General features: G+C 39.8%; 1 protein-coding gene across 5 annotated transcripts in view; it reads left to right on the forward strand.

The window, feature by feature from the left end:
* The window catches only part of trim33 (tripartite motif containing 33), a 167,380-nt gene that overhangs the window by 98,144 nt on the left and 46,364 nt on the right, over positions 1-22,872 (forward strand). For all 5 annotated transcript variants that reach the window (XM_078197760.1, XM_078197762.1, XM_078197763.1 and 2 more), the window contains exons 5-7: positions 14,483-14,599; positions 19,066-19,180; positions 19,276-19,422. In XM_078197760.1, the coding sequence (XP_078053886.1) occupies positions 14,483-14,599; positions 19,066-19,180; positions 19,276-19,422 (379 nt within the window). The remainder of the gene's footprint in view (positions 1-14,482; positions 14,600-19,065; positions 19,181-19,275; positions 19,423-22,872) is intronic.

Here is a 22,872-nt window from a genome sequence, read left to right on the forward strand (position 1 = left end):
GGTCCTGGTTGCCCACCAACACTCTGGAGTGTGGCTGTATTCTGGATTAAACTGTACAGAAATTTCTCTCCTCTCCCCTATGTGTCCCTTATCTCACATGAGAGGTAGAGAGACCGAATGGGAACTGACACTTGGAGCTTGAGAAGCACCTGCGGAAGCTGGAAGTTGAGAGGGAGGAGAGGAGCAATGTCAGTACCACCCCAACTAGAATATTGTTGCAAGTTGCAAGTTTTCCTTAATGCTGGGATTTTGCATTGTGGCTCACCCTTCACCATATTAAAATTGGCACACTAAAACATCAGTTAGGCTACAAAGTAATTTGGCTTCTTTCAGTTAAGTTTAACTGTTAAAATGTGTGTGCTGGTCATCTGAACAGGTTGGACGATTTCCAATGCCACCAGATGGTTAATGTACTGCAATAGTTTCACAGTGACAGCAATTATAGACAAAGTTGAGATGCTGCAATATTTTCTGTGGCAGTGATTACTGCAGTATGCACCCATGTTTCACTATCTTTATGATGGAATTGTACAACAAAGGAGGAGGCAAAAAATAATATTTTTAAGGGTTTTGATAGATTTTCCCATACATAGTTCCACTGGAGGGTTGGTAACCAGGGAATAGAAATTTAAGGTAGTTTACACAGCAAATGATGATCTGGTTTACATTGCCTGAAAAGACTAAATCATAGCTTTCAAAGGAGAAATGGATATGTGTTTAAAAAGGAGAAAAATGCAGGGCTATGGGGGAAGAGCAACGAGCCTGTACCAGCTCTTTGAAAGAGCTATCCAATGAGTCCCACTCCCCTGCTCTTCCCCCATAGCCCTGCATTTTTCTGCTTTTTAAATACATATCCATTTACTATGCATGGGAAAATCTATCAAGACCCTTCAAAATATTCTTTTTTTTGTCACATGGGATGTGGGTGTCATTGGTAAAGCCAGTGTTTGTTGCTCATCCCCAACTATCCTTGAACTGAGTGGCTTGCGAAGCCGATGCAGAGGGCAGTTAAGAATCAAACACTACTGTGGATCTAGAGTCATGTTGGCCAGATCAGATAAGGATGACTGATTTCCTTCATTAAAAGGTGTTAGTGAACCTTTTGGATTTTTACAACAATGAATGATAGTTTCCTGGTCACCATTACTGAGACCAGCTTGCAATTCCAGATTTTTATTAACCCGAATTTAAACTCCACCATGGTGACATCTGAACCCATCTGCGCAGAGCATTAGCCTGGGCCTCTGGATTATAAGTGCAGTGATACTACCACTGTGCCACCATTTCCCCATGCCTCGATATTAAATGCCTCAATTAAATTTTTCCACACAACTGAAGTCCCTCATTCTTGATGTAATTCTTGTAAATCTTCCCTCCAATACATCCTTTGATTTAGTGTGGTGCTACGAATTGAGCGCAGGCCTTCCAACTGAGGCCTAATCATTGATTTATGGAGGTTTCACGTAACTTCCTTGCTTTTGTGCTCTATAATCTTTTTATAATGTCATGGACCCCATATGCTTAGCAGCCTTATCAAGTTGCCTTACCACTTTCATTGTTGCCTAATGCGTATTTGTATACATCACCCCAGGTTTTTCTGTTCCTGTAAGTTATTTTATTGCACATCCTCAGTTTTCCTTCACAGCTCTTGCACCTGCCTTGTTTGTCCACTTCACCAACCTGTCTTGTGTGTTCCTGAAGTTTTACCTATTTTCAATTCTCGTCACCTGAAAACTTTGATATGGTTTGTTCTGTATTGGTTTTGCAGCTGAGTGAATGAGTTGAATGTGACTCAGTTATTTCTGCTTGGAAATAACCCAAACAGATAAGTACTTTTCACAGAAAACATGTCCAAATAGTTATCCCCCTTAGCCAGTGGTAACTATCAGCGTCAACTTTTAAAAAAACCATTCAGCTTCAGTATTGGACATTCAGTCTGTCCCTACACGAGTGATGTGATTTTTCTGGTGCTGCCTTCTACCGAGGCTCCCACGCCGTTATGAAAGGTCCAGTATCTGGACAGAGAAATTACATTCAAGTAATTGCACACATGCAATTATTGCCGTTGTCATGTGTAATTTGTGCAGATTCCCCACTCCCGGTAATAGAGTAATTATGTAAGTCACTGTTTGAAGAGAGTCCAGCATGCCAAGTGTAAAGGAAGAACAAGGATGTTTTTGTACAGCAGCCATCTAGAATAGATTATTCTATTGTGCATGGAAGGCTAAGGAAGGACACTTCAGTATCATGATTCTTGGACAAGAAACCTACACTGTTCCACATGACTTTCATTGAGTGCCAGATTAGTTTTATGGAATTTGGAGTATTGCAAGTTTAGGCTTGTGTATGCTTATTTTCACGGTTATGGGATGGATGGGGTGGCACAGTGGTTGGCATTGCTGCCTCACAGCGCCAGGGACCCGGGTTCAATTCCGGCTCGGGTGACTGTGGAGTTTGCACATTCTCCCCGTGCCTGTGTGGGTTTCCTCTTGGTGCTCCGGTTTCCTCCCACAGTCCAAAGATGTGCAGGTTAGGTGGACTGGCCATGCTAAATTGCCCCTCAGTGTCAGGGAGATTAGGAGGGTAAATATATAGGGTTACAGGAATAGGACTCTGGTGGGATTGTTGTCAGTGCAGGCTCCATAGGCTAAATGGCCTCCTTATGCACTGTGAATTCGATGTCAATGTTTGGGTGGGAAAATCTACAATAGTGTTGCTATTGCATGCTGACTGTTGTGCACGTGAAACTATCATGCCGTGCATGCTGTTTGGCTCCTTCATCTAAGTATGCTTCCATCAGCACCTTGTTGATATAAAAGAGTTTGATGTATTATGTTTTTTAAGTTCTGATGCACTAGACATACTAAAGTTTATTTTATATGGAAGGATTGAATCATGTAATTGCATTCTTGTAAGAAAGCTCAACACTTGGGTTGTGACAAGTTCACATTCAGGCAGATGAGAGATTCCAGTCCTGTTGCTGAGTTTGAGTTGTGTTTTCTCAGTTGTCAAGCAGCTTCACCTGTTCTTCAGTATTTCATACTATCAAATCATGTTTTTTTTTGAATGTTGCAACAACATGTTGTGATATTAATAAATTTAATGAACACATAATTGGATGATTATAGTACTGTGAAGAATTTTCAGAGATTAACTTGTAAATGAATAGCCTCCTTGGGAGTCATCAGTAGATTAATTGTGTTTTATTTGTGTTGAACTCCCGTCTCCTTGTTCATTGTGATATCATAACATATTGTAGAGACATCTGTTTTCCCACAGGTTGTGAAAGACAAGATGTTTAACTTGCTTACAAAAAGCTTGATGGAGCTAAAACTTTTAGCCACAAGCTTGTGTAGTGTATATATGCCAGTCATTGTTGGCAAAGTTTTTATTAGGGATGGAATCTTATTCAAGAAAAGTGGAAATCAAGGAAAAGTGACTGAATCCCTTGAAAATTTTCAGTTGATCAGAGAGAACCAGCGTGGATTTGTGAGGGGTAGGTTATGCCTGATGACCTTGATTGGATTTTCTGAGAAGGTGAATAAAATAGTAGACCGAAATGTCTGGATGATTTTTATATGGACTTACTGAAGACATTTGAACAAGTTCCTCATAAAAGGCTGTTAGATCAAATGGAAGTTCATTATTGAAGGTGAATTATTAACCTAGTTAGGGAATTGACAGGATGTACCTAGTGGGGCTCTCAAAGATCTGCGTTGGAGCCTCAAACATTCACTTGTTAATGAGTTGGCTGATGCAATAGAGAACCGCACATCCACATTTGCCAATGACACAGTGGGTGGCATTGTAGGCAATACAGATGGAAACTTAAAATCACAAAGTGATATTGATAGATTATGTGGTCAAAACTGTGGCAAGTGGATTTAGGAAATATCAGGTCATCCACTTTGGACCCAAGAATAATAGTCCTTTCTAAATGGTGACGAGCTCGAAATAGTGGAGTTCCAAAGAGACTTTGAGATGCAGGAATGTGGATCAGTAAAACATCATTTACAAGTCAAGAAAATAATCAAAACTGTTGAAATGCTAAACTTAAAATTGCTAAAATTAGAAGACTAGAATATATATGGAGATGGAAGTTATGTTTCAGTTATACAAAAACCTGATTAGACCACACCTTGAACACTTTTAGCAGTTTTGGGCACCACACCTTAATGGGACATATTGGCATTGGAGTCAATGCAGTGTAGATTTACCAGAACTTACTGGATCCAAGGATACAATTATGAGGAGAGATCTCAATTTAGGAATGTATTCCTGGAATTTAGAAAGTTTCTTGGTGAACAGAGTAGATGGAGAGAAAATATTTCCTGTGGTTGGGGTGTTGAGAGAATTTAAAAATTAGAGTCAGACCTTTCAAGAGTGAAATTAGGAAACATTTCTATGCACAAAGAGTAGAAGTTTGGAACTCTCTTCCAGAAATGGCAATCGATATTAGATAAATTGTAAACTTTAAAACTCATGTTGATAGACTTTAATGAAAGGTATTAATAGATACACAAAGATGGGTATATGGAGTTGGGTCGCAGATTAGCTGTGAAATGGGGGGATCAGACTTGAGATTCTCGGCTAAATATTAAGGAATTAATTTCATTTTTTTCCTTGTCCCATTAAAAATACTTCCTTGTATTTTTGTTCCATATAAACATGAACAATTTTTCTAGGTTCCTTTTCCTGAATCTGCTTAGCAGATCTGCCCCACCAGTTCTTCACCCAAGTGTCTATTTTCATGTGAATCTGGGTAGTGTCTGTCAGCAGCTTTGCAGGCTGCCACAGTCAAGCCTAATATTAGCCACAACCAATGTCCACAGTATATATACACGCCTTGAAGCAAGAATGCTCCAGCTTCTTTTATTTTCATTCACATAACACAGGAGTGATGAAACTTGATTACGTTACTCCTCGGTCGAAATCAGCTGACATAAGACCAGAGTGGCTAAGGCTCTTCGTTTAATTTTTGAAAAATTCTGAGTTTGCAAGGTTATTCAACTGAGTTCCATTGGCATTCATTTCAGAAAGCTGTTGTGAAGTGGTGACAGGTTCTCTGGTAATCCTCAAGTTAGAAGGGGAATCCCATGGGATTGTGGCAGAATGTTGCATGAGTAATTTCCAAGAATGCCAAAAAAATCCTTGTTCTGCGCTGAAGGGATTTCCCCAGGCTATTCCCCACTTCATATCAACTGCTTGAAATACAGCTTCATAGAATTGCACGCAGTCTTGTAAATGCATAAATCATTATCCAAGTTTTGGAAGAGAGCCTGGTAAACACGTGCCAGACCAATATAAGCTTTACTGTAAATGGAAGAAGTGCTTTTTCTCAAGCCAACAGGTTAAACTTTACAAACTGAGCTGGCACATATAAAACTGCCTTTCAATTCTTTGACATTTTGTTACAGTTCCCAGTTCAGATAAAAATATGAATGCTATGATAATTAATAAGGATGCACAAAGTGACTTAATTGCAAGTTGTTCATGCAATTAATGGAGGAAAAACTGTTAATAATTGAATGGAAACATTAATAACCCATCCTAATGAAGGAAATTCCTAAGTATTAGAAATTGCCTGATCATGTGGGGTCTACTGGAAGGAATGTTCTGCACAGTGGAGAGGTTGTGCATGTATGGCTTCCCTTACAATGTTTTCCATATTGCAAGCTTTTGAAGAGAGCTTGATACTGTATATGGGTCTTGTTTGATTATGTGGAATTATAGTTCAGTGCATTCTTCTTGTAACAAGAGGCAGATTAACAGTAGAGGCCCACACTCACCTTCATTTATGCTCCCCCCCCCCTCCCCCCCGATCCTCATGCTTCCCCCCCCGACCCCACTCACCCTCGCCTTCAGAAGGCAAAGGCAGAAGCCGCAAAAATACGCAGATCGATCACTACTTTTTAACTTGTATGAATAAATGCTGAATTGAAATCCAAGCTTACCTCTTGTCAGAATGATGGTAAAGATGATCAGTATTGCAATGTGAGTCTTGAGGCGAGCAAACGTGGAACTTGCTAATCAGCCAGTGACGACATTGCCGTGCAGGACAGGATGAGCCAGTCCAGTGCAGGAGCAACTACTCCACAATCAACAAAATGCATATGCTGCCATTCAGTATGTTTGAGTCTCAGTTTCAAAAATAAAAATTAATTTCCTTCCACTTTTAAAATCAAAGAAGTTATTGCTGTAAATTCACGTCAGTGGAGTGTCCAATGAGTCCAAGTCAATATCAATGGCTTGGTCTGGCAGGATTCTGTTCTTTGTCCCAGAGACTTTCTGAAGGCCAGCCTTGAGTGGTGGTTAGAACTATCAACATGTGACCAGCTGCAGCCATTATATCCAGCCAGCAATGGTCCATTTTTAAAACAGAATTTAGACAAGAGAATATTGAAAAGGGACAGATTTTAAGATTTTCTTGCTTCATCTCTTGTTGGCATGGCTGTTTAGATGTTCCCAGTTTTTGGTGAGTCTGAAAGAGTACAATCAGAGTCTCATTTTGGTCTGCATTTGCTGCTGAAAGTAATCAACCTCCAATTGGGTGACCGGTGCATTGACCCGGTCTTGTTGTCTTTGGGAGTAAGGACATTGTGGTTGAGAGCTACCATTCAAAGCAGCGAAAACAGTTTTTCAGTAACTGAAGAACCTATCACAAAAATAATGTACAATAAATGTATTGGTGAAGTTGTATACATATTCATTTTGTAGGCATTCCCTTTTCCTGCCTCAATAACCCTTTGGGGTTGAACTTGTATTTTAGTTATAATATTGCTACATTTCTTGTTAGAAGTGTCACAGGTGGCAGTATAATAGTTGGGAGTTACAAATTTCACATTGCTTGAATTTGAATTCACCTGCAGTATAGCCATGTGATAGCATAGTTAGGGATTCCCTTGGGCTTCCCAACCATTTCCCAAATGTTACTTAGATCTTCAATATTATGAGAAGGTGGATTTTCCAGCTGGTAGCCTTTGCATTTAAAAATTAAACACTTGATGTCATGGAAGTTTGCATATGCAATGACCAGAAGATATTGCTGACATTATCCGACTGGCACCAATGCTATAGCTCCACTGGAATTAACATTAAAAGAAAATTACGGTTTCTATTCAAAGAAATGCACAACACATGTAAATAGATAACCTGCAGGCATCTTGAATTCAGTGCTGTTGTGAATATTTATCAGTGGTGTTTTGAAGAACAGACTTTGGCTCCTGCTGTTCATAGTTACACTGAATTTAAGCAAACTTTTGAGCATTTACTCAATCATATGTCTGAGCGAAGGTTAAAAGTTTATATTATTGTGTGTGTGTAATATATTCAAGCTAGATTGAGTTCTCAAATAGGTAGTCTCAAGGTTAGAATAAATAATAGATTTAAGTAAAACATAAGTGGAAGTACGTAAAACTTTAAACCAGCTGTACTGAGCATTTTAAGACTCAATAGCACAAAAAAGATTTCTCCTACAGCTTTATTTCTGTTTAGTTTTTTGAGCTGTGTAACACTAACATAAGGTACTGTTGAGTACAAATCTGTTGCTTTGGGAGTAATTTAAAGCAATGAATCCAAGAATTATATTGCAATTCAATCTATCAATTTTCATTTTTCTAATTCCCTTCCGTTGTCAACTCTGAACCAAATTATGCACGTGCTCTTAGTTTGCCAAGGTAATCACTATTCATCTGTGAACTTCTACTGGAAGTGTTGCCAAGCTGTTTGGCCATGTGAAGGAACACTATCTTTTTTCTGCTCCCTCCCTTGTTTCTCCTCCAATCCCTTAGAATGGATATTTGGATATATTGCAGCATTTTTACTAGTCTTGTCAGCAAATTTAGCAGACACCAGTGGTTAAATCTAGACCTAGTTGCTCTTAGTGATTCAGCTGCTTACTGGTATGTTGCTGAACTTCTCGGGTGTTTCATTATACGACAGTAAATCTTTTGGCTTTATTGGTTTTATTCAAGTCATATAATACCAACAAACAAATTTGGCCTATTCAGCAATATCCAAAAAAACACTGTCCTAGATCCTAAAATGGGTTGCAATTTTCGAGCTCTGGGGCAGTGTACCTGGGAACTACCCCAAAATTATGCTGGGGACCACCTCCACCAACCTCAGAAGTTCCCAGGTAAAGTTTGCACAGCAGTTGCCCGGGAAATACAAACTTCCTTTGGGTAATTGCTCTGCACCACCCAAAAATGTCATTTTAAATTGCAAATTTCAGATGGTTCTGACTGTGTTACATCCAAGTTGGAAGGATTAAAGCCACTTCTAACTTTGGATAACTATTGTACAGACTAGCACCGACCCTCCTCTGGACTTCCCACACCCCTGGACCGCCAGGAGATAATCCTTTCCCTTCCTCCCTTCCCTGGAAAAGAGAGTTTATTTTCCTCACATTTTTCAGGAACATAATTGAATCTTGATTAGCAGAAAGGATTCTGTATGACCAACCTGAAAGAAGTCAAAAGATGTGCAGGTTAGGTTGATTGACTATGCTAAATTGACCCTTAGTGTCAGGGGATCACCAGGATAAATATGTGGGGTTACAGGAATAAGGCCTGGCTGGGATTGTGGTAGATGCAGACTCGATTTACCGAATGGCCTCCTTCTGCACTGTAGAGACTCTGAATTCTTAAGGAGATGATGGAAAGAGTAGATGAGGATAATGTAATAAATATCTCATATGGGCTTTTCAGAAGGCCTTTAATAAGGTATCACAGAGTAGGCTCTTGATAAAGATGGAGTGGGGACAAAGTCTGCAGAGAGATTTGGATAGGCTAAGTGAGTGGGCGAGGATCTGGCAGATGGAGTATAATGTTGACAAGTGTGAGGTTATCCACTTTGGAAGGAATAATAGTAAAATGGACTATTATTTAAATGGTGAAAAATTGCAACATGCTACTGTGCAGAGGGACCTGGGGGTCCTTGTGCATGAATCGCAAAAACTCAGTTCGCAGGTGCAGCAGGTGATCAAGAAGGCAAATGGAATGTTGGCCTTTATCGCGAAGGGGATGGAGTATAAAAGCAGGGAGGTCTTGCTGCAATTGTACAAGGTACTGGTGAGGCCGCAACTAGAGTAGTGTGTGCAATTTTGGTCCCCTTATTTGCGGAAGGATATATTGGCCTTGGAGGGAGTACAGAGAAGGTTCACCAGGTTGATACCGGAGATGAGGGGTGTAGCTTATGAGGAGAGATTGAGTAGATTGGGCCTGTACTCGTTGGAGTTTAGAAGGCTGAGGGGAGATCCTATAGAGACATATAAGATAATGAAGGGGCTAGACAGGGTAGAGGCAGAGAGATTCTTTCCACTTAGAAAGGAAACAAGAACTCGAGGACACAGCCTCAAAATAAGGGGGAGTCAGTTTAGAACAGTTGAGGAGGAACTGCTTCTCTGAGGGTAGTGAATCTCTGAAATTCTCTGCCCATTGAAGCAGTGGAGGCTACCTCGTTAAATATGTTTAAGTCACAGGTAGATTTCTGATCAATAAGGGAATTAAGGGTTATGGGGAGCGGGCGGGTAAGTGGAACTAAACCACCATCAGATCAGCCATGATCTTATTGAATGGCGGGGCAGGCTCGAGGGCCTATTCCTGCTCCTAGTTCTTATGTTCTTAACTGGGTGGTTAACTGGCCAGAAAATTAGAAAGCAGAGAGGAGGGATAAGTGTAGTTCCTCCTTTGGGGAGCCGGCGCAAATATGACAGGCTAAATCTCCTCCTGTGCTAAACAGTTTTGTGATTCTGTTTAATTAACGTTTAACATTAACTGCTTTACTGGCAGAAAATGAGCAATTTGATCGTTGATGCCTTAGAGAAAAATAGATTCATTCTGATTTTGCTTTTTAAAATTTAATATTGAGAACATCTCTGAAACGTAGCTGTTTTGTTTTAAAAAAAAAGGTGACTCTCAGGCAGTGGTAGACAGATGACCAGAATTTGCTGAAAAAATAAAAAATAATGCTGTTGCAATTCTCTTGGCATTAAAAATTACAAACGGCACCTTGCCCTTGACCTCTTTCTGATTATCCTGAAGTTGCTGCATTTTCATGTTAATTGCCCATTAAATTTGCTGCTGGAAGTCAAGTTTAATAATCAACAGCTGAAGTACCCTTTTAATGAGATGATAATTGTTAATGACTGGCAATTAATCTCTCAGAAAATGAAAATATCTGCATGGTCTTATTCCTTCATGCTGAATTATTGGAGATATAATGTCATTTTATTTTTAATTTAGTCTTAATTTTTCTTTGTCTTTTCTTTCTGTAATGGTTTGTCATTGAAATCATCAGTGCTAATTTACCATCTTTGTCAGACCTTCCTGTTTGTTTCTCATCCACTAGTGACCATGGGTAAGGGGATTCGCTGTTACATTTCCTGCCAAAGTCCCAGATGCCTGTTGCCGTTGCTTTTTCATTATCAGATTGCCCTTCCAGTAACTCTGCGGGCAACTTGTTCATGCAAGTTTTGGTTCTAATAGTGCATATCATGAGATGCCCTCATCCAGCAGAATCTGGGTTACAATTTTAAGCTTTAATACTTGGGCTGTATCTGGCTGCGTTCATCGGTATTTTCTGCCCCTTCTTCTGCTCTGTAACTGGCCCTCTTCCCCTGCTCTGTCACAAACCTCTGCTCCTGTGCGCCATAGCTAATCACCTTCCCCCTCGCCCATCCCAATCTGTCTTTAACCCCACCACCCCCCCGCTCTGTAGCTAATGTTCTCTTCCCCTACTCTGTAACAAAGCCTCTTCCGCCACCTGATAACAAACTACCCCTCCCCAGCTTTGTAGCTCACCTACCCTCGCTAATGACCCTCCCACCCCTTGCTCTGTGTCTGAATCCCCCTCTCCCACTTCCCTGATTTCCTCCGACACTGTAACTGACCCCCCACCCCGGATCAGTCTCACTTCACCCCTCTCCTCCCTGTTCACATTCAGACTCTGGCACTCTCCTGTCCATTCCAACTTGTCAAAATGTGATATCTGGACATGGGCAACTTTTTTGCACCCTTCCCCATTGTCTTACTACTAATCATTTTTGATCTGCTCAGCAGATCATAACCCTACTGTACTTGAATCAGAACATGGGTAGGTATAACCTTCAATACTGGTGCATAATTAAATGGAGAAGTTTACCAAGTTTAGAAATTGATTTCCGTATTCCAGCATAATTCAGAATATATAGATATTTGAAGGAGACGTGATGTATTGCGAGTAGTTAGCAAAGCATGTGGAATCAGGCTTTGTAAATAAAGCGATCCAGATCTTACAATTAGAGTAGTGTCAGTAGTTGAGCTGAGGTAGGGACTGGTGTTATTATCAATGGTTGGGAGCAAGCGGAGGGATTGCTGGGAGCTGTTATCAAAAGTAAATCAAATTTTACGAATTGCAAAGAATCGAGAAAAATTCAACTATAATTGAACTGAAGGTAGACCTAGGGGGCTGCGCCTTCAACTTGTCACATTAGGCGGGGTGGTGGCATAGTGGTATTGTCGCTGGACTAGTAACCCAAAGACCCAGGGTCATTCTCTGAAGACCCAAGTTCAATAAAAAATCCGGAATTAAAAATCAAATGAAACCATTGTTGTTTGTCATAAAAACCCATCTGGTTCACTAATGCCCTCTAGGAGTTGAGGGAAATAAACTTGCATGGCGACTGGATTGCTCAATGGATTCCCAGCATCATCTTGATGGGCTGAATGGCCTGTGTGCTGTTATGACAATAACTCAATATATTGAGGTTGTAGAATCAGTTAGTGACGAGTCCAGTTCTCTTGAATTTTGTCATAAGGTGAACAAAAAGTACTTGTGTATGCAAAGGTCTCTCTAGTTCAGGCCAAGCCCCTCCATGCAGCCCCAGTTTTCAAAATCCTGGTCAAGAGGTGAGTTTCCGTGGAAGATTCGTTTTGGAGCTTGCTGCTTCAATCACAGGCCATTCCTGTCTCTCTTTTGCTGCTGATAGGCTCACTAATCCACCTATCAGCAGCAGTTGAGGAACAGAAACGGTCTGATTGGAGGAGCAGCAAACAGTGGCATTGATGAGTGTGCTGAGGGCTTCTGGGCCGAAGGAAGCAAAGTGGGGGTAGGATGGAGTGAGGGGGGTGCTTGTTGAGTCTGCCTTACGCCCGGTCCCCGACTTCTTACTTACTCTTACCACCATACACCAACACATGCACACACAGCCACTCACTGATCCACATATGCTGACCCTCTAACACTCTGGTTATTTTTATTACTATTTTATATCCTTGCTTATTGTTTATTAATGACATTGCTGGACTTTTGTTTAGCAATTGTTTATTTTGCTAGATCCTCAACTTTTTTTGAAATGCAGTTTATTGTTGTGCTAGGCCTTTCTGAAATTTGCTCATCAGCCCCTGTCTGAGATATGCAAATTTCTCTTCACCACCCCTCCCCCCTTCTCCTGAACGAAAATGTTAAATGTTGGACAGACCTGTTGTAGGTAGATCACAGTAGAAAACAGTACCACTGCACCCAGTCCAACGCCGGCATCTCCATATCGTAGGTAGATCTCTCAGCAATTATTGATCTTAGTCCAGTGAATTACTGATCAGTTCAGTCTTTCAACAACCTCGTAAACAGCTTCTTTCAGTCAAGATTATTTAGCTTTCTTAGCAAAAAATCCATTAGCCCATTCTGAACAAGCATGATACATTTGGATATTTTCAATCCAATCTTAGTGGATCCTGGAAATAACTTAAAGTCGTGAATATAAATAAGTTTACTCCTTTCTGGTAGAAATGCAAATCAATATATGGGAGGAAATATGGGGATTTTCACAGTAACTTCATTGCAATGTTAATGTAAGCTACTTGTGACTAATAAGTAAACTTTAAATTGCTTTCTTGCAACAGACTATAAGCTTTCAGTTTTTTTCAGAAGCTTAGGAACTTCTGATTTAGAGTTCTTCACTGATTTCTTTGAACCCATGCCTTGGACATCCTAGCAACATGATACCAAAAGAGAAAATGCTGGAAAATCTCAGCAGGTCTGGCAGCATCTGTAAGGAGAGAAAAGAGCTGACGTTTTGAGTCCAGACAGCCCTTTGTCAAAGCTCCTAGCAACATGATAGTTTGGTTAGAGCCTAAATGTTGTTGAAATAAAACGAATTGTATTATGGCACTTGTCCTTTCAGAAATTACCTGATAGAACTAGCTTCATGCCTTTGTTTTGTAAGGAGTCGCTGTTGCAGCGCTGCTGTGATCAAAGCTGTCTCTTGCCACTCTGAACATGAAGCATTGAAATTGAGAGAGTAACATTTTTATAATTTTGACATTAAGATGGAGAACAAAGTTGATAAAAGTATAAATGGTGCTAATGTAATAAACTAGAGGACACCAGAACAGCTGACCATGAAAGCTTACAGATTGTTGTAGAACCCCTCCAGGTTCACTGTCCTTTAGGGAAGAGACCTACCACTATTTGCTTTGGCTTGTATGACTGCAGTCCTACTGCATTTTATGGTCGGCTGTTAATGCGTCAGGCATCAAAGGAGGCACAGCAAATACTGTCTTGCCAGTGACACTAACCTAAACAAGTTAAATTAAACAAAATTTGAGGCTTTTGTCTGTACACCAGTTAGTACTGTTTGTGTAATTTTTAACCATGTAAACATCCTGTTTAATCCCAGATATACTGTTGTAATGTATACTCAGGAGGATTTTCATGGGAGTTACTGTTGATACAGTTAACAAACTAGATACAATTTCACCCACAGCATTGATCTTTTAAGATTGACTACAAGTAGCTTAATAACTAGGTGACCTCTGAGGACAAATATCTACCACTTGTTTATTGGGGTTGGTATTTGATTGTAGGTAGTTAAGCTTGTTTTGAACTATGTACTTTTACGCTACATTACACTACTGTGTCTAGTGTCAAAGGTGCCATCTTTCAAGTGAACACGAAGCCAAATTCCCATCTGTTCTTTTGGGCAGATGTAAAAAAAATCCTGTTGCACTACTTGAAGAAGGGAGGGGGTTGGGTGAACAGGTATGATGTTCTCATGATATCCTTATCAACATTATTCCTATCTCGAAGCCACTAAAACTGATCTGATAATTCATCTCACTGTTTGCAGGACCTTGCTGTATGCAGATTGGCACCAGGTTTGCTCGCTTTTTAACAGTCACTGTATGTCATTAGCTATGAAACACTTTGGGGTGCCCTGAGTTTGAAAGGTGCTATATAAATGCAAACATATCCTTTATATGGACAAGATCACAGAGTATTTAAGTTCCTCCTTGCAAGTCTAAAAGTTGATATTTTCCCCACAATAACAAAAATTAAGCATTGAAACCAAATGTTTTAAGTATCACTTGAGGTATCATACAAGAGCATAATAAAGGAGTTTAAATTTTCACTGATTCAACTTCCTGACTGAGAACATAAACTTGATCATTTTCACTGAGATTTACTTTTGTTAAATTCACCCAGGTTTTGTTTTGCTTTGCAGATATCAATTTTTAGAAGAAGCATTTCAAAACCAAAAAGTTATTATTGAAACTTTGATGGCCAAGCTTCAAGAAAAGAAGAATTACGTGCAGTATGCAGCCAGTCAAGTACAGAACAGGTATGTTTACCTTACTAAATGGAGCATAGCCGTGTGGTGGTACCCTCATTTTTATTTCAATTATCACATCGGGGTTTGATGTTTTATCAATTTGAAATGACACACGAATTACTGTTCTCGATAACTTGTTGTTATCCACACTTGGAAATTGATTTGTTTCTTAAAACTGTTCTTATTGCAAATGAAAGGTTTGCTACTAGGTTGCAAGTGCTGAAATTTACTGGATAAATCTCCCAAGAATGCAACATAGGAACAGGGGTAGACCACATGGCCATCGAGGCTGCTCTGTCATTCAGTATGGTCATGGCTGATCTTGGGTTTCAACTGCCTGCCTGCTCCCCATTATCCTTGACTCAGAACAAAAATCAAACCATTCCAGTTTTAAATGTATTCAATAATGAAGTATCTACAACACTCAGGTAGATAATTCCAAAGATTTGCAACCCTTTCAGTGAAGTAATTTCTCCTCCTCCTTGATCCTAAATGATCGGTTTCTTATCCTGAGATTGTGCTCCTCTTTTAGATTTCCTGACCATCAGAAACAGCCACTCATTCACCCTATCAAGACCCTTCAGAATTTTGTATGTTTCGATTAAATCACCTCTTGCTTATAACCTCCATAGGCCCAATTTATGAAATCTGTCACAATAGGATAACCCCCTAATCCCAAGGACCAGTTCAGTAAACTTTCACAGCACTGTCTCCAATGTAATCATATCGTTTCTTGTATGTGGACCCCAAAACGGCTCCAAATATGGTTTCGTCAAAACCCTGTGCAATTATAGCAGTAGTTTTTTATTCCTGTCCTCCAATCCCCCTTGCAATACAAACTAATTGCCAATTGTCTTCCTAATTGGTTGCTCTCCTAAAACTTGAATAATTGGCACGCAATTTGGCATAATGCTCAGATTATTTTTGTTTGTAACTACTGTTGTTAAAAATTAACTTTCTCGTTCAAAGAATATACAATCAGTTTATGCTCCACTTAAGCCTCCTCCCAAGTCTACTTGCTGCTCTAACTCTATCAGCATAGTCCTCAATCCTCTTCTCTCATGTGTTTTTCTAGCTCCTATTTCAGTGCATCTATGCTATTCATCTCGACCATTTCCTATAGTTTCCCTTTCCCAGCTACCACAGTTAAACAGGTATGAGGCATACCATTCTTTTGTCCTTCTCCACTCACACTCTAAAAGGGGAAAAAATGCTCTTTTTTGCATCTCCGGTTTGGCTGCAGTCTATTGCTTCGATATTTTAATCAATTTCCACATCATTTTTTGGACATGTGACTATCAGTTTCTTTTGGAAGACTTGTACAAAGCAACAGCATGTCCCCAAGTTATGCACGTTAGAATTGATCAATGGTAAAATGTTTTGCATCTTTTAACTCATATTTTCTACTGCAGATGTTATGGAGGTACACAGACCTTCTGATCATGAAAGCTATGCTTGGTTATTACAAATTACTAAATCACAGTACAGAAAACCAATGCTGAGTGTTTTCATATTTGCCGTGAATCTAGGTATGGTACAATTAAAAAATCTTTCCAATGTTCACTGACCAGAAGCCATCAAAAATGTGGATAGATATTGAGCAGGAGAGGGCAAAGATGAAAACAAAATGGAGAAAATGATGATGGATTAAGCATGTCAGGAAAATTCCAAATTTATGTAGATGGAATCTTCAAGATAAAGCCCAAACAGACTAAAAGCAGTTGGTATAGAACTGCAGATGCTGAAGTAAAAAGACTCGGGTCGTTTGGTTTATCAAAATGAAGATTATTGCCAAAAAAATAATAGAAGTCCTGTACTCTGCAGAGTGGTAAGATGGAGAGAAAAATTCCAACTTGTCAATTTGCACCTGAGAGAAATCTAGTTTTCCTATGTTTGAGTTTTGCTCTCCTTTTTTAATGTGGATCTTTATGGATTTAAAACAGTGAAAAGGGTGTTGTCAGATTCACTAGGATGTTATCAGGGTTGAGGGATTCATTTTCAAGTTATTTGAGTCATTACAGCTTTGGATGAAACCCAAAGGTCATGACTTTATATTCCGCCATAGCAAATAATGCAATTGAATTAAATCTGGAAATTACAAGTTGCAGTCAGAAACATTCATCTGGAAAGTTGGAGTGTCTTGGAAAATTTAATTTATTCACTTAATATCCTTCAGGAAAGGAAACTTGCCACCTCTAACCAGTCTGATACTATATATGGCTCCAGTCCCACACTGCATACTTGATTTTTAATGCCTTGCTGTTGTCACCCACATCCTAAGAAGAATTTTTTTCAATTGTATGTTCACCAGCAAACTCCGTATTCTCTAGTGTATAGATAATAAAGGGATGTGGGAGGTGTTATTGGATGCTGGTATTCAGCTTTCAATGTATAATTTTATCCAGCGAGCAGTACTCGAGTTGGAGGCAGGCAATGCAGCCTTCAAACTTTGCTTAACAACACAGTTGTCAGTGTACAGTGGACTGCCAGGAAAACACCTCCGAATATGCACAGTAAATTTCAGACAACAGTCTTAACATTTCCTGCAGTTTAGATGTTGTACAGTGTTAACACACTCAACTAACTGTATTATTGGATAGCCAGGGGACTAAACCTGTTGAAAGGGCATCTCTGGAGCAGATGTACCATTGGCCTATGCAACAAGGGAGGTAACCACACTTAGCACCAAGAGGCAGCAGGCTCAAAGCACAGCTTAAGCTGTTTGGCAATGGACATGAACTTCTATACTTAAAACAGAGCAGGGCCCTGGCGTACCAAAAACCACAGTTAAAATGTAAGCAAGTGCCTTGACCTACAGGAACCAAGCTCAGTCCTGATTCATTCTCTAACATTACCACTTGTCCTGTTTAGTTATCTCCCAGTCATCAGTAGGATTAAAGATCAGCAATGGTGCAAGTAGATCAGCACGTTTTCCTCCAAAATGAATCGGGTTAAAGAAAAATCTTTGCACAAGATGATTGGAATTTTCTATTCGAGCGACTGGCGCAGTCAAATCTTTTTAGCCTTGAGTTAAGATGCTTAAAGGTAGAATATTAAAGGAGATAGAGTGCACAAGAGGGTTGGATTAAAGTGTTGTGGAGAAAAACATCAACAGGTGGTTGGGTCAAATTGGTGCTTTAACCTTCTACAATAACTGTTGAATCCTTCAGATGTAACTGTGAAGAAACATTTATGGTGAAGCAGGATAACACTATGATACTGAACTGTGATTTTCATATGGTTATTGCCCATTGAGGTAAAATTTACTAGTTTGAACGTTATCCAAGGAATGAGGGGCCATGTAGGTATTCAGATAGCTCACAAACTGAAGTTTTACTCGATCGAATGTAAGCTTTCAACTTTGAAATCTGGCATGTTTCATTTGTGAAAGCCTTAGAAAATGTGCTTCAGGCCATACATCTGGACCATTACTAAGGCATTATCATCTTATAGAACAAAGGAAAGTACAGTACAGGAACAGGTCCTTTGGCCCTCCGAGCTTGTGCTGACCATGATGCCCTAACTAAACTAACAAAAAACCTTTTGCCCTTGGTCCGTATCCTCTATTCCCCCCCTATTCATGTACCCATCCAGATGCCTCTTAAATATTGCTAATATGCCTGCATCCACCACCTCTGGCAGCGCATTCCAGGCACCCACCATTCTGTGTGGAAAACTTGCCCTGCACATCTCCCTTAAACTCTCTCTCTTTTTCTCTCTCTCCTCTCTCTCTCCAAAATATCAAGCTCCTTCATTTCTGGCCCCTTGAGCTCCTCCATTTTAATTTTCCACCATTGGTGTCCATGCTAGAAATTACATAGAAACATAGAAACCCTACAGTACAGAAAGAGGCCATTCGGCCCATCGAGTCTGCACCGACCACAATCCCACCCAGGCCCTACCCCCACATCCCTACAGATTTACCCACTAATCCCTCTAACCTACGCATCTCAGGACACTAAGGGCAATTTTTAGCATGGCCAATCAACCTAACCCACACATCTTTGGACCGTGGGAGGAAACCGGAGCACCCAGAGGAAACCCACGCAGACACGAGAATGTGCAAACTCCACACAGACAGTGACCCAAGCCAGGAATCGAACCCAGGTCCCTGGAGCTGTGAAGCAGCAGTGCTAACCACTGTGCTACCGTGCCGCCCATGCTTTTGGCTGCCAAAGCAAAAGCTCTCAAATTCCTTCCCCAAAGAGCTCCCCCTCCTCTTTTTTAAGATGCTCCTTACAATCTCTTTTTTTGCATGGCTTGATGTCAAATTTTGATGTCAAGTTTTATATCAGTGCCTTTGAGCAACTTCAGACACTTCACACTATATTGAAGATGAGTGTGGGGAAATATTACTTTTCAAAGATCTCAAGGTATTGGTGAAGTAAAGGAACATTTAAAATTCTTTTGTGAATCAGATTTTAGAAGATGGTTTCTGCTGGATTACATTTGTTTACTTATTTCCATGTTATTAGATTAAACGAAGTAACCGATACGAACAAGAAAGTTGAGCACGACATTAAAGTTGCCATCTTCACTCTCATTAATGAGATCAACAAAAAGGGCAAGAATCTATTGCAGCAGCTAGAGGTATGATGCAGTCAATGTTTGCACAGTGATTAATTATATCCCAATGCTGCTGAACATTGCCTCACATTGACTGGCCTTCACTGCTTTTTCTACAGAATGTGACAAAAGAGAGGCAGATAAAATTACTGCAGCAGCAACAGGATGTTACCAGTCTTGCAAGGCAGGTGGAGCATGTGATGAACTTTGCCAAGTGGGCCATTTCCAGTGGAAGCAGCACAGCACTACTTTACAGCAAGCGATTGGTAAGGCAGTCACATCTTTAAGTTGTGTCCTTGATGCAGAAAGTGTAGCTTCCTGTAATGGAAACATTAAGCTGCTAACCCATGATATGTTGATGAAGGAAGAGATGAAATGAGGTGGCAGGAGGTTTGTGTGGAGCATCAACACCTGCTGGGCTGAATTGTGATTCGACCCTGTTAATTGATAGATAACCGATAGTCAAAATTAAGACTGCAAAACCAGTTGCTGGCAGAAAATATTTTTTCTAAAGCTTAATAGAAACTTAATGCTATGCATATGCATGTTTATAATTATTATAATCTGAATATGGGAAGGCAGGTCAGAAACTTTGTGTTTGTGATCACCGTGAAAGAATATAAATATTGGAGCAAAGTGACTTCCTAACTGCTATACACTATTGTATGGATGTGCCCAACCAATAGATTTAGAAGAAAATGCAGTCAGGTTAATGTGGAAGCCATCAAGCAAGATAACTTAAGCAGTCAAGAAAATAATTTTGATTATTTGAAGTAAATTTACGCTTCTGTTCAAAAGACGAAATACAGACTGCCATACTATGCAGGATATACTGAATAAAGTCCTACACTCCCAAGTGAGAATCACTTTTAAGTATCATGGGCTAGCACTGGTTTCTTTTAGCAGCAGTCTATGCAAGGCATCAATTATAGCCACTCTTGGTGGGAAAGGTACATTTGACAGACTGCATTTGGTCTCCAAACTACAAAAAGGATATAAAGATATTGAAGTTGGTGCGAAAGAGGTTTACAAAGATGATGTCAGATGTAAGAGTGTCCTGCTATCATTAAAGGCCAAACTTGCCAAGGCATCTTTTCTCCAGAATATAAAGGCAGAGGGATGATTGAATCGTTGAAATTAAATGGTTTGATATGGTAGATGTAGAGGAAATTTTTCCGCTAGAGGTGGTGTTCGGACCTATAGGTCATAGTTACAGGATAATGACTACTCAATCCAATAGGAAATTCAGGAGAAACCTCTATGGTGATTAGAATATGGAACTTGCTGCCAAATGGAGTAGACAAGGTGAATAACCGATGTCTTTTGAGGGGAATTTAGGTAACAACATGACAAAGGAATAGAAGGTTAACCAGATATAGAGGAGGTTTCTGTGAAATACCAATTGGTGTTCACTGTTGAATCTTCCCCATGACACATCTATACAACTGTAGTACGCACCTACAATAATAGCAGTCCATCTGCACGTTAAATATTGTCAGGCTCGTTCTGCAATGCTTCGAGATAGAGCAAGTTGGTGTGTGTGGGATCAATCAACCACATTGGCCTATTAAGTTAAGAAAGGAGGAGGTAACTTGCTTTACAATCGATTGTTTCATTTTCATGACTGTTTAGTTGGGGTATTACAGCATGCTATACTTACACTGTCATTGCACAGTTTGCCTTCACTAAAGAAATACTTGCATTTACCCTAGTGCCTTTCGTGGTTTTGGGACACCCAAGAGAATGCTTCACAACCAATGAAGTACTTTGAAGTAGCCACTGTCACGATATGTATAGTGGGAGATGTATTCACTGGGAATATTTCAGAACATTTTTAAGAGAAGGGTTGCCAGAGATGGTCCTGTCTTGAACCCCCTGGATAGCCAACAGATTTTGTATTTTGGATTGAGGTCATGTCAGAATATTGATAGTGGCACTTTTACAGAACAAAAGTTACTCTGGCAACCTCCTTATTGGCCCTCTATGCAACGGTACTCGGGACGTTTTGACCAAATGGAGAGACAGAGTTCTCCATCTCTTAGTAAGGATCATTGAAAAGGTGAGCTAGGTTAAATGCTGCATAAGAAGCTTGAAATAATCTGGTTGGTTGGTTTGCAATTTAACCAGTTGCCATCCTGACTTGCAAATATGTTGCCATTCCTTCACTGTCGCTGAGTCAAAATCTGGGAACTCGCTAACAGCGCTATGGGTGTACCTACACCATATGGACTGTAGCAGTTCAAGAAAGCAGCTCGCCACCATTTCGAGGGTAATTGGGGATGGGCAATAAACGCTGGCCTAACCATGGAAGTCCACATCTTTTGGATGAATAAAGAAAACATTTTAGATGGGAATATTGTTGAATCAGATGCCCTACCTTAAGATTAGTTCAAGCAGCATTCACTGTTGTAAGTGATAACATTTATAAACCCCAAATAGGGGATTTGCTCTTCTCCAGAATCTGCTTGATGTCAGTTTGAAACCTAGTTGTGTTTAGGTTCATATAGTTATTTTGGTCTTTCATGACCAGTTGGCATTTAGATCACTGGATGAACTTTATGCATGTATTTGGCAAAGCATTAATTGATCATATTTTGGATCTTAATTCTTCTTAAATTCTTGCACTCCAGTTAATCGTCTTTAAATGCAAGTTTCTTTCTTGCATGGAAAACTACTTTTGTTTTAGTTTTGACTTGTAACAACATTGAATTGCAAGGCCACATTAAGATTAGATGTAATTGGTAATCTTGGCAGGCTTTGCGATGCCTATAGAGTTATAAAAAGGCAATGTCCAGTTTTATTTGAATTAACACATTACCTTATTGTATTATCCAGTGCCATATAATTCAGAACTGGACCTCATTATATGAATGCTCTCAGAACCTTGAGATCCATATTTTGCACAGCAATTTGTGCTAATTTCCAATGGTGCAAGAAGCTAAAACAAACTGTTGAATTCATACTAAGTGAATAATTGAATACTTAGAACGCAACACAGAAAGAAGCTCCCAAGGAGCAGGTTAAAAGTCATTCTAACTGTTCAACAGCTGGTGCTTGGATATTTCTCAAACAGGTTCCAATTCATAATGCAGGTTAAAAAAGCTATTTCAAGCAATCCTTAGACATTTCCAGTGTACACTTAACTGGAGCAGGTAACACCATTGGCAGATTTACAAAGAGTGAACTCATAAGTCTGTACAATAGTTTTTGCTTGTATGTGGATGATGTGAAAAGAAGATGCTAGATTATTTACCTGTACAGTGATCATTTTCAATTGATGTGACTCATCTATGCCATCAGAGGTGTAATAGGAGTTAGAGAGGGTTGGGAGAGGCCGTTTTGCGATTAGCTAATTTGACTTTGCCTTGAGGCTAACACTAACTTTTCTTTCACATTAATGGTGATTCAGTATAGATTACAATTATCAAATTATTTCTCAGCATTCTAAGCATTAGTCACTGGTGTTGTGGGCAAAATGTGGCACAGTTGTCAGATTAGCTGAAGAAAATTAGTTGCCATCTTGATGCAGACTCGATGGGCCAAATGGCCTCTTTCTGCACTGTAGGATTCTATGAATCTCCTCTTCCCCTTTCACCACTGCCCCCCCTCCCCCATCTCTTCAATATGATTTTATTATATAGTTCTCTTATTATTTTGTATTTTGCTGTGCAGCAACATGTGATTCGATCTAAAATTGTTTTTGCAGCTGTTGTGAA

Source organism: Mustelus asterias, chromosome 25 (genome assembly GCF_964213995.1).
Source record: "Mustelus asterias chromosome 25, sMusAst1.hap1.1, whole genome shotgun sequence".
Classification (NCBI taxonomy): domain Eukaryota; kingdom Metazoa; phylum Chordata; class Chondrichthyes; order Carcharhiniformes; family Triakidae; genus Mustelus; species Mustelus asterias.